General features: G+C 40.0%; 1 protein-coding gene across 1 annotated transcript in view; it reads right to left on the bottom strand.

The window, feature by feature from the left end:
* Positions 1 to 15,978, bottom strand: part of ADCY2 (adenylate cyclase 2 (brain)) — a 241,679-nt gene that overhangs the window by 223,474 nt on the left and 2,227 nt on the right. The window contains exon 2 of the mRNA XM_010571469.1: positions 12,313 to 12,452. Within this exon, the coding sequence (XP_010569771.1) occupies positions 12,313 to 12,452 (140 nt within the window). The remainder of the gene's footprint in view (positions 1 to 12,312; positions 12,453 to 15,978) is intronic.

Below are 15,978 nucleotides of genomic sequence, written 5' to 3'. Positions count from 1 at the left end.
AAAGCTGGCTGGGCATGAGAAGCTGAAAAAATCCTTGACTTTAGTCTAAACACTACTGAGCAACAACTGAAAACATCAGTGTTATCAACATTCTTCGCATACTGAACTCAAAACATAGCACTGTACCAGCTACTAGGAAGACAGTTAACTCTAACCCAGCTGAAATCAGGACGGTCCCTCACAGCATCCTTCTGGACAAGTTGTCCGACTGTGGGATGTGTGGGATGAGTGGGTTCACAGTGTGCTGGGTGAAGAACTGGCTGAAGGGCAGAGCTCAAAGGGTTGTGGTGAACGGGGATGCATCTGGCTGGTGACTGGTCACCAGCAGTGTTCCTCAGGGTTCAATTCTAGGGCCAGTCCTGTTCAATACATTTATCAATGATCTGGATGCAGAAATTGAATGCACCATTAGCAAGTTTGCTGATGATACTAAACTGGGAGGTGCTGTTGACTCTCTTGAGGGACAAGAAGCCTTGCAGAGGGATCTGGATAGATTGGAGCATTGTGAGATGAGGAATAGGATGAAATATAACAAGACAAAATGCTGGATTCTGCACCTAGGACAGAGTAACACTGGGCACAAGTATAAATTGGGGGAGGAGTGGCTGGAGAGCAGCTCTGCAGAAAGGCATCTGGGGGTGCTGGTCGACAGCAGGCTCAGTACAAGTCAGCAGTGTGTGCCCTGGCAGCCAGGAGGGCAAACCCCACCCTGGGGGCATCAAATACAGGAGAACCAGCCGGTCAAGAGAGGAGATTATCCCGCTGTATTCAGCGTTGGTGCGGCCTCACCTTGAGTACTTGTTCTGGGCCTCACCATTTAAGAAGGATGTGAAGGTCCTTGAATGCATTCAGAGGAGGGAACAAAGCTGGTGACAGGGCTGGAAGGCATGTCCTGTGAGGAGCGCTGAGGACTTTGTGTTTGTCTAGTTTGGAGAAAAGGAGGCTAAGGGGGACCTCATTGCTTTCCACAGCTTCCTGAGGAGGGGATGTGAAGAGGGAGGTGCTGAGCTCTTCACCCTGGGATCCAGTGATAGGATGCATGGGAATGGTGCAAAGCTGCACCAGGGGGGTGGGGTTAGACTGGGTGTTAGGAGCATTTATTTACCGAGAGAGTGGTCAAACACTGGAACAGGCTTCCTAGAGAGGTGGTTGATGTCCCAAGTCCGTCGGTGTTCAAGAAGTATTTGGACAATGCCCTTAATAACATGCTTCAACTTTTGGTCAGCCCTGAATTGGTCAGGCAGTTGGCCTAAATGATCATTACAGGTCCCTTCCAACTGAAATAGTCTATTCTACTCTATTCTAATCAACCATTATTTCAAGACAGGTGATTACTGATGATCTTAACTGCAGCTAGCTGCAGGTAGTGGACCACAAAGGTGAGATGTTTCTACCAAGACCGTTTTTTAACCTAGAAATAGATATTGAATAAGCTAATATGTGAGAGCATAGGCATGTGTCTTGCTCCAGATTCATCCTTCCTCTTTTGCTTGCCTGTTCCTGCCCCACAGCTCTTGTAGAAAATACAGAAGTCATACCTGAAAAATCTTGACTTAAGATGGCTAAACCATCTCGTAGACAAGGCAGAACAACTAGCTTCATAATGAAAGATTAAATCTGTCTGGATGCTGCAGCAGAACAGACATCGGCTATAAAAAGCTAACATGTTTTACTTATTAGAGAGAATCTCTTCCTAGCAGAGCATAGGGCAGATTGGAAATCCCTGAAGTGTGAAAGGTAGAAAAGCCAACAGCTAGCTAACTGCACAGCATGAGAAAAATTCTCCTATCTAATCTCATTGTAAGTAGCTTCTTTTTGTTTTCGTCTCCCTTTTCTTCACCGATAGCGTAAGACCTTTCCAGCTATGATGTTTACTTTGATGGATGCAGAAATCAGAGCGCTCTGGAGGTTGTGAATAACTTTTCTTTGTTTGCCTTACTGTACTTTGGCAGAAGAATGATTTTAGCTGTGTAATAGTAAGGTATTCCTCACAGAAGGGTATGGTGATGATACAGATCTGGACACTGCAAAATCCTTCTTTCTGAAATCCAACAAGTATTTGCCAGCAGAAGCTGTGCTTGTCAGGTGGGGAGCTGGTGTCACAGATGTCCCTGAGGGAGAACATCCATCCCTGGGATCCCCGAGAACCCCATCCCTGCTCAAAAAATATATTTCCCCAAAAGCTGTTTGCATAACCCATACTTCAGTAAATTCAGTCTTTAATTGAGCTGTGCTGTATTGCTGGAAAAAAATATGGCAAACATCAATGTTTGGCTAGTAAGCACTATGGATACAAAATCTCAAAATTTTGTTGGAGGACAACGTAAGTGAGACTGTCACACATAGACTGAGCAGTATATATTAGAAGAAATACTAGTCTACTATTTAGAGGTTCCTCTAGTCTGTAGACTTCTTTTGTTTCAGATATTGCTGGCTGGTATGTTTTGCTATAAAGTACTGTCTTTTTTATATTGTTTCTGAACATGTGCTCTCTCCCAAACTAATTTTTGAATTCCATTGAAGAATCTTAGCAGCTAGGGTTGGTGGAACCATTTTTAATACATTCATTTTACTGATTTTTAGAGGAAAAATATATCTATACTGGTAGTATGAATGTTCATTAACTAGGTGGCATGAATTAAACAACTGTGAAAGACTGCTAAATTAAATGCATTCAGGTAAAAGGAATTATTACTCACAGGCTCCAAGCATCTGCCTTAGATGAAATAGGCATCAGATACTGGAAGCAGCAGAGCCTTGTTCCACTGTGAAAAGAAATTATCTTAAGCCTTTACATTCAAGAGCTGAAATCAACAACCTGGACTGGCTACAGTTAAGTAGTTGACACCCCATAGGACAAACAGATGAGATAATGCTGAACAAATAAGGGCAGCCTAATAAATGACTGAATGGTATGCAGCAGCGTGAAGGGGTTGTTTTAATGGATTTGGAAAGGGGGGTTGTTTAGGGCAGTGAATGATGAAGATCTATTAGAACTGTGAAGAGACAGCATAAGTAGAGCATTTATTTTCCTCATCTTTAGAGAAACTATTGCCTTATTCAGTTAGGAATAAATAAGAAATTGGGAAAATACATGCCTCTCTAAAAATGTTGTACTGAGTTGTAACACGCATAAACCAAGGTCAATTAAAAGTTGCAGAATTACTACAAATATTAAATACCAAAATACTACACAGAGCTGTTCTACACCAACCATTTTCTCAAATGTCAAAAAAAGGTACTTAAGGAAAATACAGAGTAGAAGTCTTTAAATAAGAGGTTCTTACTAATTGCAAACTGAAGGCCTGTATTCTTACTGGGCAGAGCCCTGTCACTGCATTACGTTCTGTGGAGTGGTGTATCACACTTCTTCATTCTGCATCCAGATTTTTCCTAGTGTCCTAGCTTTGTGGCACAACATCACTTTGTCACTTGTTTCTCTTTAAATATTGTCAGAAAAGAGAGAAACTTTTACACCTATTAGACACCATCAGCTTCTGTTTCAGCCACTGATACATTTCTTAATACTAATAAAAGTTTGGGTCCATGTCCCAGGTAAGATTCAAACCAAAACCAACTTTCTTTTCCCTTAAAGGTTTCTAAAAGGACATATCATTTGCCACAACTTCATCAGCTGTGAAGTTCCATGTTTTCAGGCATGATAAACAAAATTCCTCTGTAGAGCTGTACGCTTACGGAGACAAAAAAACTTAGAAGCTAGAAATCATGATTTCAGAAGGGCTCAGAGGAGAAAGGAAAACACCACAGTTTGTGTCATCTCCTCTTATTCTAGCAGAATTTTAAATTCAGAAAAATGGAGTTCCCTATTCCGGTCCCTTCCTCCCCTCCCATTTTTTCCCCTCTGCAAGTACCTAAAAAAGTAACACATGAAAAATAAAGATGCTCATTACGCACTATCATTTTCAACTCCATTTGCTTCATTAATCTTTGAAGCGTGATGAGGTATGGGGAAGAAAGTAATATTTTTCTTTCTGTACAAATTTCAGAAGTTTATTGCTTTGATTCATTATTTTCTTCCTTACATACAGGTTGAATGAATATGGGAACACTTTCAAATAGAAATCAAGGACTTTTGCCAATAAATTTCACCACATTGGGAAACAACATGACAGTAGAATATTGATTTTTTTATGCAATCTTTGAGTTTCATGTTTCATAGGTGGGAGTGTTTAAAAAGAATAGCATATATTTATCTACTGAAGAGATTAAGAAGGTTCTCCTAAAACCTCTCAAAGACTACTAGGATGGCTGACAAATTTTGCTAATTTTTCTTTTGTGTTTTCCTCTCTTCAGGGGAAGGAAAAACTTGTTCTTTTGTCACACATGCTAAAATAGCTGTCAAATTCAAGACAGCATCACTGTTTCTGGTAATCTACAGAATACCATATAATATTTTGATCAGAATATTGAAGCTTCCAAACAGGTATTTTATACCTTTTCCTTCTTCCTCGTAAATGAACTTTATCAGCACGAAAATTAAAAGCAGTATGCTTACTCAGAATCTGAATGTGTGTGCTATGGTTATGAATGTATTTTGACGAAAGACCTTAATGCATGTTAAGCATTCAGTCATAAGTTAACCCTAGTAAAGCCTGCAGTCTGTGTACAAGGCAAGGTTCTGGTTTTGTTTACTTAACATTTTGCGGATGTAGCTGTATGGCTAAGTTATCAAAGACTATTCAAACATTAATTTTTTAAAAAATTTCTGCTATTTCTAGATAAAAACATTTAACATCACATGCATCATAGTATAAAGACTTCTGTATATAGGTAGTATTGTCTAATTCTTAACAGACCTCATTATGAAGTTAGCAAACTGTACGAAGCAGAAGAGGAAATAATATGAGCTGTGCCATTCCCTCTTTCCAAAAGTTCTTGTATTGCTTTCTATCTCATCTAGAACTGATTTGTAATGAACAAAACTCAAGTGTCATAAGGAGCAGTGATCTTTCCCTTTCCTATCACAACACTCTGGAAAAGCAGAAGTGAAATATCTCATAATTGGTGAATCAGAACAGTAAAAGCACGTTGTCTGCAAACCATGAGAAAGGAGGTGACTGAATTGTGACTATGGTGGGATTTCACTCCCATGGCTGTTTTCATTCGTTTCCTTCTGCTAGTTTGGACAGAATCACACCCCTCCCTGAGCTTTCCACAGATATATTCAAGATGTATTCAAGACTAAGAAAGAGTCAATAATCAAATGGGCTTGGATGATCTCCTACAGTTGAACAACGCAGAGTCCCATTGTCTTCAGAAGGAGCTCTGGGAACATATGCTGTCCATTTCCCAAACATTACTAACATTTTGCAGAAAACTGCTGAAACCGTGGGAGACTCTTGCTGCTGACACTGGCTCCAACAGACACAGTTTAAGTGATATATGGGCAGGTGCAAAACTGATGCTTGTTTAAGCTGACTACCCCAAAGGAAAGTCCTGAAGCGAGGATGAAAGAGGAATAGGAGTGGAAAGTGGTATAGGCTTATGAAGAAAGTGTGCAACCTTCAGCTCTGAATAAACCTGCTGCACCTACAGGTCTCTACCAACGTGCAGGCTGCGGGAGTCACCGACTCCCAGCTCCTTGCTGCCTCTCTCCCAGCCCCAGCAGCTCCAGGATCCCTCTGGAGCAGACCAAGGCTCTCCCAGCTCAGAACAATCTCCAGCGGGCTCTCCTCAGCCAGCTGCCTCTTGTTAAAGATGCACACACCAAGTGCTAGCAAATAAACCAGACACTGTTGTCACAACCTCAAACTGACGTCTGCCATAGAAGACGAATCTTCTTTGTGAAATGTGCAATAGCAGCTGATAAAGTGCATACAAGATCATTACTGACTGGATTTTTCTATTATATCTTTCAAATGCTCAAACAAGTGCTCTGAGAGAAATATATCTAGCTTTTGTTTCTCTTGTTCTGAGACATAATAAAATCTTTCCACATTTTAAACTGCCTTTTCTTATGTTTTGTTGTCTTTCCAATGCTGGTGCCCCTTCATTCATGCAAAAGCAGCCTGTGTTTCACATTAGTCTTTTCACAGTCTGGCTCTCATTCGGAAATTTTCAGGTCTCTGTGGAAAATGTTCGAACAAGTTTGCAGTAAGTTGTCAATGTCTCCCTCTAACTTTTATTTTTCCAGAGGACTTCTTAACTGCTTCACTGTCTAACAATTCACTAATTTTGCCTTAGTGGCCTCTTTGCTGGGAATGTTTAAAGTAACTGTAGGCAGCTACAGTTTGTACCTTGCAATTTGGCTCTGGTTTCGTTTAAAAATGCTCTGAGTGTTTATCATGCCGCTCTGGCTCAGCCTGCTCTGAGTCATGTTGTGTCACTGGCAGTTCAGGCTTCATCCTAGCCATCACAGTCCCCCCGTCTGGCATTTCAGACCATTAATAAAAACGTTTGAAAGAATAACTATGTATGAAATATTATTGACATAGATACAAGTAAACCTGTGTTAATAATACTATCACTTTTTATTATAAGAGCTTTAGACCTGTAATATAATCATAAAAGACATAATCATTATATTGCAGTTAAAATATAAACTTACAACTGTAATAAAATAATGTTAATAGTAATAGTAAAGATTGCATTCATTATACAAGCAATTAAATGGTGACATAAGCAGTATGAACTAATACTTACGACAGCAATACTACTTATAGTATTTCCTGGGTTTGCTCTGGTAATGCTTCGCTGTTAAATACTCTTTTATTCCATGTTTTATATCTTAGTATGTTCTGTTAAAGCTGCTGCAGCCATGAAGGGTATGTATTTTGACCCTCATCCTACTTTCAAATGTCCCACTCCATGACAGGCCAATCTTTTGGAGATCAGGCAGACTTATGGCCAACCTCTGCAGCCTCAAGCACAAGCTGACTGCTACCACCTGTCTCCTGAACTTCCCTCTCTGCCACTCAAAATCTTCTTTGGGTACTTGAGCAACAGAGCTGAGTGCCATCTCAAGCAGGCTATGCCTTTGGTGTATTTGCTAAAGACTAATTTATAGCCAAAGACCATACACAGTTCAGGAATGGGGCATCACTCAGCCTCAGAAGGTCCCTCAAAAAAGCAGGGGAACATTTTTCTCAGCTGGAGGAACAAACACTTTATTGTGTGACTATGACTGAGAAAGACCGAGCTTAGGGAAGAAAAAAGAAGGAGCAATTAGAAAATAGGCAAGTAGTTCACCCAACAAATCAATTAAACAAATTGTCACTCGCTGTAATCCTTTACCCCTTTTTGGACACAGTGCAGTAATTAAAGGTCTTTACTAACTACTTCTCATTCTTCCCAAAACCCTTCAGACATTCTGAGCCCATACCTAGAGTTTTCCATTAAGGGACATGTTAGTAAGATCATGGGCATAGTTGTCTGGATTACAGTATTAAAAAACATTCTCATTTTTAAAATAAATGGTTCTGGATTAAATCACTGAATTTCTTTTCAGTCATCCTGTATTGCTGCACCACCTTAGCTTTTTCTCCTCCTGTCTATGCTTTCAATATCCAAATCAGTTCAGGCAGGCTCAGAATTTACAAATATCTTTTGCTGTTGTCTGTGTCAGCTTTTTACCATGACACATTCTTTTTTCTTGCTTTTTCCTCAGTTTTCTATCCTCAAACAGGGTTATGTGTTTTTTTTCTAATGCTTAGAAAACCAAGCATTGTATCTTTGCTTTTTTTGACTTTCTTCCTGTGAATTACAGTTACCAAGACATGCATTCTCTTCTCTCTCTCCAGCAAAATTTATGGCTTCAAGTCCCTTCTAAGTAACTGTTAGAGTAATTAAATATTGCAGTCAACTGATGTGGAATTCTGTGGTCTCCTCAGCAGCCTATCTCAATGTTTTGAGCACAGGTTGCCCATAAAATAGTGTCCTCAAGGCCCTCATTTGGGTTTTCTGGTTTTTTTTCTCTACTTCTACCTTCACATATCTAAAGGCACAGGAACCCTAGGTTCTAGCTATTTTCATGAGCAGAGCTTATTCATAACCTATCACCACAGCCATGTTTGTTAAAAATCTATGCTTATACTTTAGATTTGAAGGAAATAGCAATGAAAGATCATTGATTATTGCATCCTACATGTGAGACTTCTGGAACAATACAGTGCTAAGCACTGACCTTTTTATAAAAATCCCAGGAAAACAGTCAGAAGGCTTCAGCATCTGTTGAAACATTATAAGGGACAAGCAGCTGACAGATATTCACCACAGAAGAAAACAGCAGTAGCCTAATACCTTGAAAGATGGCATTGGGTAGAGGAATCAGCAAGGAGCATGATGTCAGTTTTCTGAAGCTTAACATATCTGGTCTGAACTGAAGCCAAATTTTGAAGCCACTGATAGAGCTAAGTTATGTTCCTTGTTGTGCTGTCTTTCATGTTTAACTGTTGAAATGGCTGGCTAGTTTACATGTAAGAGGAATCTACACAACAATACCATTTTTTTTGCTATTGGTTAGTGAGATAACTCCAGAGAAGTTTTAATTATTGTTGATAGCAGAATAGCACGAAGCCTTATGTTGAGTCAGAGACTAGTTTACTATAGCAGAATAGGTAAGGAAGAAGTGTTACCTGCATAAGGGTTCTCCATCTTCCAAATCAATCCCCCTTCTTCTTCCACCTTTTTTAAAGAAAGTTGTACTTAATTACTAGTTTTATCAAGAAAGACTTGATAACATAATCAAGCATACAGGGATATAACTCCAGCTATAGACACTCCAACAGACTTAATATACCCAGTTACAGATTAATCTAATTCAAAACATATGGGCTGGGAGCTACAAGAGGATGAATGGCTAAAGCATACCATGTTATAAAATGTAAATTACAATTCCATAAGGAAGGCTAAAACTACAATTAGCATAAAAGACAGTACAAACACAACAAAAGAGCATGGAGTAGGTTTCTAATTAATAGGAGAAAGAGCAGTATAATCACAGACTAAGAACTGTCTGTCTGTGTTTCAGCCTCTGGTTTGCACTGGAGTCTTGTTAATTAAATATTCATAATCTACCCTTTTTTGCCAATTAAATAATAATCATGTCTGTCCTAAGTAAAAAGGTCATTTATCTAAGGAACCTTGCTCCAGATTCACTCCTTTCATCTCATGTCTTTTATTTGAAACAGCTCTTCTTTCCATGACAGCAAGTATTAAAAGCCAAAATTGACTGAAATTGCAACTTGTCGAGCTATTCAAGAGTATACCAGACATTATATTATTATATGGAAGGTGTTTCATGACTAAAGAAGCTCAGGGAAATGTTTTTTTGTAGTTAACATAGCTTTACGCTATTTTTTTAAACAAAACAAATGCATTTGCCATAATTCATATTCTTGCTGCCTAATATGACATCAATGTAGAACACTTTAAATTATATGAAGTTTTTACTGTTTCAGCTGTGTTTTCAGATCTGACACACATTTAAACTTTACAACAAACTAATCCTGCTTCCCAAAGGAAACAAAAATCACACCTTTTTCTTTCCTTAGAGATGTTCTATAGCATTTCTATAATCTTTGAGTATTTGATGGCAAAGTCATAAAGAATTACCTTGTAGAAATCTAATTTGAACTTGTCTGCTCAGTTTAATGACAAAATTTAGAGTTTGGATTTTATCATATCGACAAATTGGCCAGATGCAGAAGCCCAGTGGAAAAATATTTATTTGGGGTGCATAAATACCCCATATTTCAAGTTCGAAACAGGCACAACACAGAAATATTCTTGCTTATGTTCCCTAATGGACTTTGTGTAGATGGTATTTTGAGAAACCTTGCTGTGAGATGGCAGGAAGATGGTCTTTGTGACATGGTACAGGGCTCTTCAAATACAGGACAGTGAGGTACAGTGAAGAGTTAAATACTTTTCTAAAAACCCTTTAGATCCTTGTCCTGCTTCATTAATTCTTGAAGTTGTTCTCCATTTGACTGTAACAGTATTAAAAACTGATAGTAAATATCTGTAAACATCTGTAAATATCATAGAATCACAGAATGCTTTCGGTTGGAAGGGACCTTAAAGATCATCTAGTTCCAACCCCCCTGCCATGGGCAGGGACACCTTCCACTAGACCAGGTTGCTCAAAGCCCCATCCGTCAAGTAGGGATTTTATTTTTTCCAGTATCAGTGATCTCTTCCCTTCCCTTCCCTTCCCTTCCCTTCCCTTCCCTCCCTTTCCGTTTTTCCAGCTCCCTCAGACAGATATTTGAAGATAGTCATTATGAGCAGGTCCTAATACATCTTTTCCTGAAGCAGTTCAGATGTGAAACAGCTTGTGTCTGGATGCTATACAGTCCTAACAGGACTGACTGGGCTTGATTTAGTGCCCTAGCCCAGAGCGATACCAACAGAGAGGGATTTTTGATAGCACACAGAGCAAGCTCAGGACTGCTTGCAGCCAGCCTTGCAAAGACACTCCTTAGCTTGCCAGTGGGACGTCAGCAAGATGCTGCTGATGCTGTTGTCAGGAAGATGTGGGTTCTTCGTCTGTAGCAGGAATCAGTGATGGAAACAGAACTTGATGCCCATAGAAATACTGGTTCTTTATTAATTATTTAAAACTACCTTAAAAATGGAATAAGCCACCTCCAGACTCAGAAATATTCCTTTCTAAAGCAAGTAAATGGCATTCCTGAAAGAGGCAACTTGCCAGAAACTTACTGGCCATTACCACCAATCCCACTGAGGGAAGTAGAGGTGCTGTGTTTAAAAGCCTCAGGCCTTTCCTCATTATCTGATTGTTTCCTGAGCAGGAATAATTTCTCTGTCATCACTGGCAAATTAAACTAAAAAAAAAAATAAAAAAAAAAAATCCAAGCAAGCTACTCCCTGAAATTTACTTCCTCTGTATCAACCAACAGCCTGTTTCCTTGCATGTCAGACCAGTGCCCATGAGCAACCTGATCTCACAGAGTAGAGATTTTTAAGTAACTTGAGAAAAAGGGATGGGCAACATATCATTTCGTTTGCAAATGTATGACATGTGGAAGTGGAAATGCCAAAGCATTTTAACATTAACTCTTGATTCTAACTGGTTTTCGTGACTCATTCAGTTGGTGAGTGAGCAACGAGATTGAGCCAGAAAAGGAAAATATGAAAAGCTTATTTAAATTAACATACTTTTACTCAGGAAACTGTTTCCTGTTCTGATTGCAGGTAGGGGTGAGCTAACTTTGTATTGCCATAAATAAGCTTAAAAGCAAAGAAACTAAAAGTGTGGATGAAGCAGGATAAGTATCATAACACTTCTGCCTGGTAATACATGCCTAGCATTTCTGCCAGGCAGTGCCACGTCTACGTGCCATGTGACATACTCTGTTATGCACCATACTAAGGTTAAACAACCCTGTCTTCTGTCAGTAAAGCAGCTTTCAGTACCCCAGTGAATTTTTCAACAGACAGACTCCTAAATGCTGTTCTACTAAGCACTTACTGGTTTTCTTTACAGTGCTGGAAAGGCACATGGGGCAGGGTTTTACTTAACTAGCCAAAAGGTAAAAGTTGCTGCTGCAGATCTTTTAGGTGACAGAGCAGCAATGAGAGAGAGTTCAATGAAGAATGAGCTTCCTCAAGCTTCCCTTCAACAAATTCTGAGTGACGCTCAGCTGAGATAGATGTGATAAACCCAGCCATGCTAAACATGGGTTTAATTTAATATTACTCTGGTGGGTTGACCTTGGCTGGCTGCCAGACCCCCACCCAGCTGCTCTCTCACTCCCCTTCCTCAACAGCCCACAGGAGACGGTAAGATGGAAAAGCTCATGGCTTGAGATAAAGACAAGGGTGAGCGCTGACCAATTACTGTCACAGGCAAAAGAGACTCAACACAGGCCTAAACTAAATGTAGTTTATTGCCAATTAAAAACAGAGTAGGATGATGAGAAACAAAGACAAAACTAAGACCCCTTCCCCCTACCCCCCTGCCTTCTTCCCAGGCTCAGCTCCAGCCCTTCACTCCCGTCTCCCTGACTCCTCGCCCCTGAGCAACACAGGGGATGGGGAATGGGGGGCTGCAGCCAGTCCATACCAGCTCCTTTCTGCCGCTCCTTCCTCCTCACGCTTTTCCCAGCTCTGGCGTGAGGTCTCCATGGACTGCAGGGAAACACCTGCCTTTCCACAGCCCTTCACAGAACTGTCTTCTGCAGTCAAGTTTGAACTTTAGATACTGTATCAGCCAATACTTATTCGCCATGCAAACTCTTGATAAGCTGCATAGTGCAGTTATGAGGGTAAAGCAGAAAAAGATGCCTAATGAGACTCAGTTCCTTTCCAGAAGATGGCTTCTCATACCCAGCACGGGTCGTGTGCGTCGGTGATGTGGCTGCCGGCAGCTGCACGCACCGCTCTTCCATTGACGCACGCTGCTCGGTCTGGTGTCAGCACGATCTGTGCAAAGCTGGGGACGTCATTCCCGCACTGGGATTCAGGGTCTAAACCAACACATAAGCCTGGACTTTCTGAACCCTGCTTTCCTCCCTATGTGTTTCTTTAATGGCTCTTAAAATGAACGATCTCCTGCTTAGTCTTTCTCTAAGGACTGAGGTGCAGCACTTGGATGAGGCAGCTGTACTGAACTGACTCATGCTCAGATTATGCTTAATTTTCAGGTATTAAACTGACACTCTTAAACATGGCAGAATTGCTGTGCTGTGCCCCACTGGCTTTCAGATTGATGCTGTAACGCACATTTTCTCAGCATTTGGTTGTTTAAGGCTTCTTTTCTCCATTCCCCTTATTCTTCTTCATCAAAAATCTTTTTACTTGCATCCTTTTTCTTACTCAGAGTTTTTCTTACTCCTCTTATTTACTCACTGGAGATTCACACAGATCTTCTAAAACAGTCTCCTTGCCACAGTATCCAATAAGGTATTTTACACTTCTCTGCTTGTAAAGTGCTTTTATTGTCAGTTTCTTTTTAACCAGTATGACTAACGTGACATCACTACATAACATGGAGATGGCAGAGACTCTGGCTGAGGAAATTTCCAGCTGCAAATGTACCCAGCAGAACTGTGCTGCTACAGAATTTATATCAGGGTGGGTTTTTTTTATTGAACAGTGTGTGTGTGTGTGTGCGCGCGTGTGTGTACTACCTGAGGATAGCTTATTAGCACAGAAAGGAGTACAGGGCTTTGGTCTCCAACCCCAAGTTCAGGTTACCTGTTGCTTCTGTGTTCAGGTAGGCAAGCTCCATTTGTGGATGGAAAGGGTTGCTGATCGAGCTCCTATGCTATGAATGCACATAAAACAATGTATTTAAACCATTCTGAGCTGGACACTCTGCTAGTGTAAAGCCACACAGCTGCTTTTTGATCATTAATCATCTGCTACAAGTGTCCTAAAATCAAGAAAAGGATCATTCTTCTGGGTTCTCCTTGGTTTTCTGGAGGGCTAAGTGATATATTTTCATATTACTTGTCACTGAAACCCAAAATTCTCTGTTCTAGAGTCAGTCTGTGGTCTTTATTAGTGGACTGGTGAAGGGAGACTGTGGACTGTAATGGTGTAAATCTAAATGGCAGAATGCAGAAGCCTCAAGGTGATTATAAAACATCGTAATGTAAAAACCTGACCTTGCTGGGTTACACGGAGTGCAAATATAGAAAAGTTACAGAAAAGTTGTACATTAAATATAGGAATGTTATCCTGGATTCAAGTACCATTGTATTTATCTGGTTGATGTCATGTTGCAAGAACTGATTCAAACATATACACGCATTAGAGTGGAAAACGGTGGGGTTTCTGCAAATTCAGAGAGAACTGATTCTTCCCAATGTGCTAATGCAGATTGCATTGCTAATATTTTGCTTCAACATCCACACAATACACATGCTAACAGTATTTTTCCTCTTGTACACCAGCTGTGTTTTAGATAACATATAATAGTAACCACTTTCACTCAGAAAACATAGAAAATTGTGTTGAAGAATGGCTTAGAAACACCTCCAGCCTCACTACTACCACAGATGAAAATCCTAATGAAAAACTACTCACTGTCTTTACAATATTTCCAAGCCCAATAAAAACATGCAATGTTACAATATATACAAAATAAAGTCTCTGACCTCAGTGGTGTGAATGCAGAGAGACGCTACTTCATAAGTACATAAGAAAAGACTGGGCATTTGACCTTTCCTTTGGCAGAGATTTAAGATCTTGCTTCTAAATTGAAAAGCATTGTCAAAAAATTTAAGCAATTAACAGTTTTCTGAACAAATGGATTCTTATTTGAGAGGCAAAATAAGAAGCTTTTTTAAAATTAGCAGTCTTCATTCCAATTTATATAATATATGAATTTATTAAATATATTTTTCTTTCTAGCTCTGCATAGTAAAAATAGTATGCATGTGGGGAAGGGTAAAAGAGCAAGACAGTAAACATGCTGCTTTTTTATACTTCTTAGGAAAAGTGAACTGCAGAGTGTGGTAACATCTCAGTGATGTTACTACTGTACCACGTGTGAGAATCAGGCAAGCAATTCTTTGAAAATATTTCACAGAAGAAGAGAAAGAGAACATCCTTTTCGAGGTTGGGAAGGGTCTTCTGAAGGAGCCAGTAATTTCTCAGGATTTTAAGTGAGGGACAAATTCTCCACTGGCTGAAAACGTGGTTAAAAGCAGCAAGTTTCACAAGTTTTGAAGTTGCTTAAAGGTAGGTGCCTTTTGACTTCAGTATGAAAACAAGTACTTTTGCTTTAAAATGGTAAAATTCTGTCAGAGTTTAGGATTAAGCTGAGGGTAAATTCCCTGTTGATGATCGTGGAGTCATTTCCAGTTTGGAGCTCCCGAGTACAAGAAAGATACTGCCACACTGATGCAAGTCTAGTGGAGGGCCACCACCTCATTATGGAGCTGGAGCTCATGATGTACAAGGAGAGGCTAAGAACTGGATTTATTTGTCCCTGAAAAGGTTAAGGAAATATCTTACTGGTGTTTGAACCATGTAACGGAGGGGTATGTAGCCAGACTCTCCTTAGAAGTGCAGAATGGAAACACAGGGGCAACGGGCATAAGTTGCAAACAGAAAATTCAGACTAAAGGAAAGCATTTTTACTTTGAAGGTTGATGAGAACTGAAACAAGTTGCCAAGAGAGGTTGTGGTTTCTCCGTCTTGGAGATACTCATATTTTGACTGGATGAGGTCCTGAGTAAACAGATTTAAGGTAGGCATGATTTGAGCAGGAGGGTTAGACCAAAAGACATCTAGAGGTCCCTTCCAACATGAAGAACTATTGGCAGAACTATGCAAAATGACAGGTATATCACCGAGCACCAGTGGGTATCTTCTCCACCCTATGGTGCAAGAAAAGTAATGCCGAAACTGCTAAGGCTGAACCTCCCTTTATAGCAACCCAGTTACTTATTGAGATACAAAAGAGTATATGCACTGCTAGGGCAATGTCATGTTCCCTGTGTTCTTACATCCCTTCAATGCAAGAACACTACAATGACATCATACTGCTTTTGATGCAGATCTTAGCAGTTCCTCTCCCCATCCAGTGTCCTTCGAGCAGCCTTTCAGACCTATATGAAAAGGCATTTGTCTAACTCCTCCATGCCCACTCCACAATGTGGGCACTTTTCAGAGTCTACACTGGTGCGTGAGTCTACTTTGCCATTGGCTTGAGATGCTCTGAAACCTTGCGATAGTGAGAGAAAAGCATCATATACACTCTTAATCACTTACCTTTACAGCAAAGTGCAAGATAATTTGTGTAAATTTATGTGAATAGATTTATTACTAATTATTTAATTAAATGTAATTGTTTAAAATTTATTAATTTTAAATGTACCAGTGCATTGGATCACTGGATTCAGTTATCTAAAGAGCTCATTCTAAATTCCAAATTGTTCTTTAGCCTTCTCCCTCTTCTCTGCCTCTTTCCATACATTATATTCATCACTGCTGTCTGAATAGCTTGCTCTATCTTTATTCCCCCCCCCCCCCCCCCCCCCG

Source organism: Haliaeetus leucocephalus, unplaced genomic scaffold (assembly GCF_000737465.1).
Source record: "Haliaeetus leucocephalus isolate CR32 unplaced genomic scaffold, Haliaeetus_leucocephalus-4.0 Scaffold328, whole genome shotgun sequence".
Taxonomy (NCBI): Eukaryota; Metazoa; Chordata; class Aves; order Accipitriformes; family Accipitridae; genus Haliaeetus; species Haliaeetus leucocephalus.
Note: the sequence above shows the minus strand (reverse complement) of the source record. Positions and strands in the feature narration are given on the sequence as shown.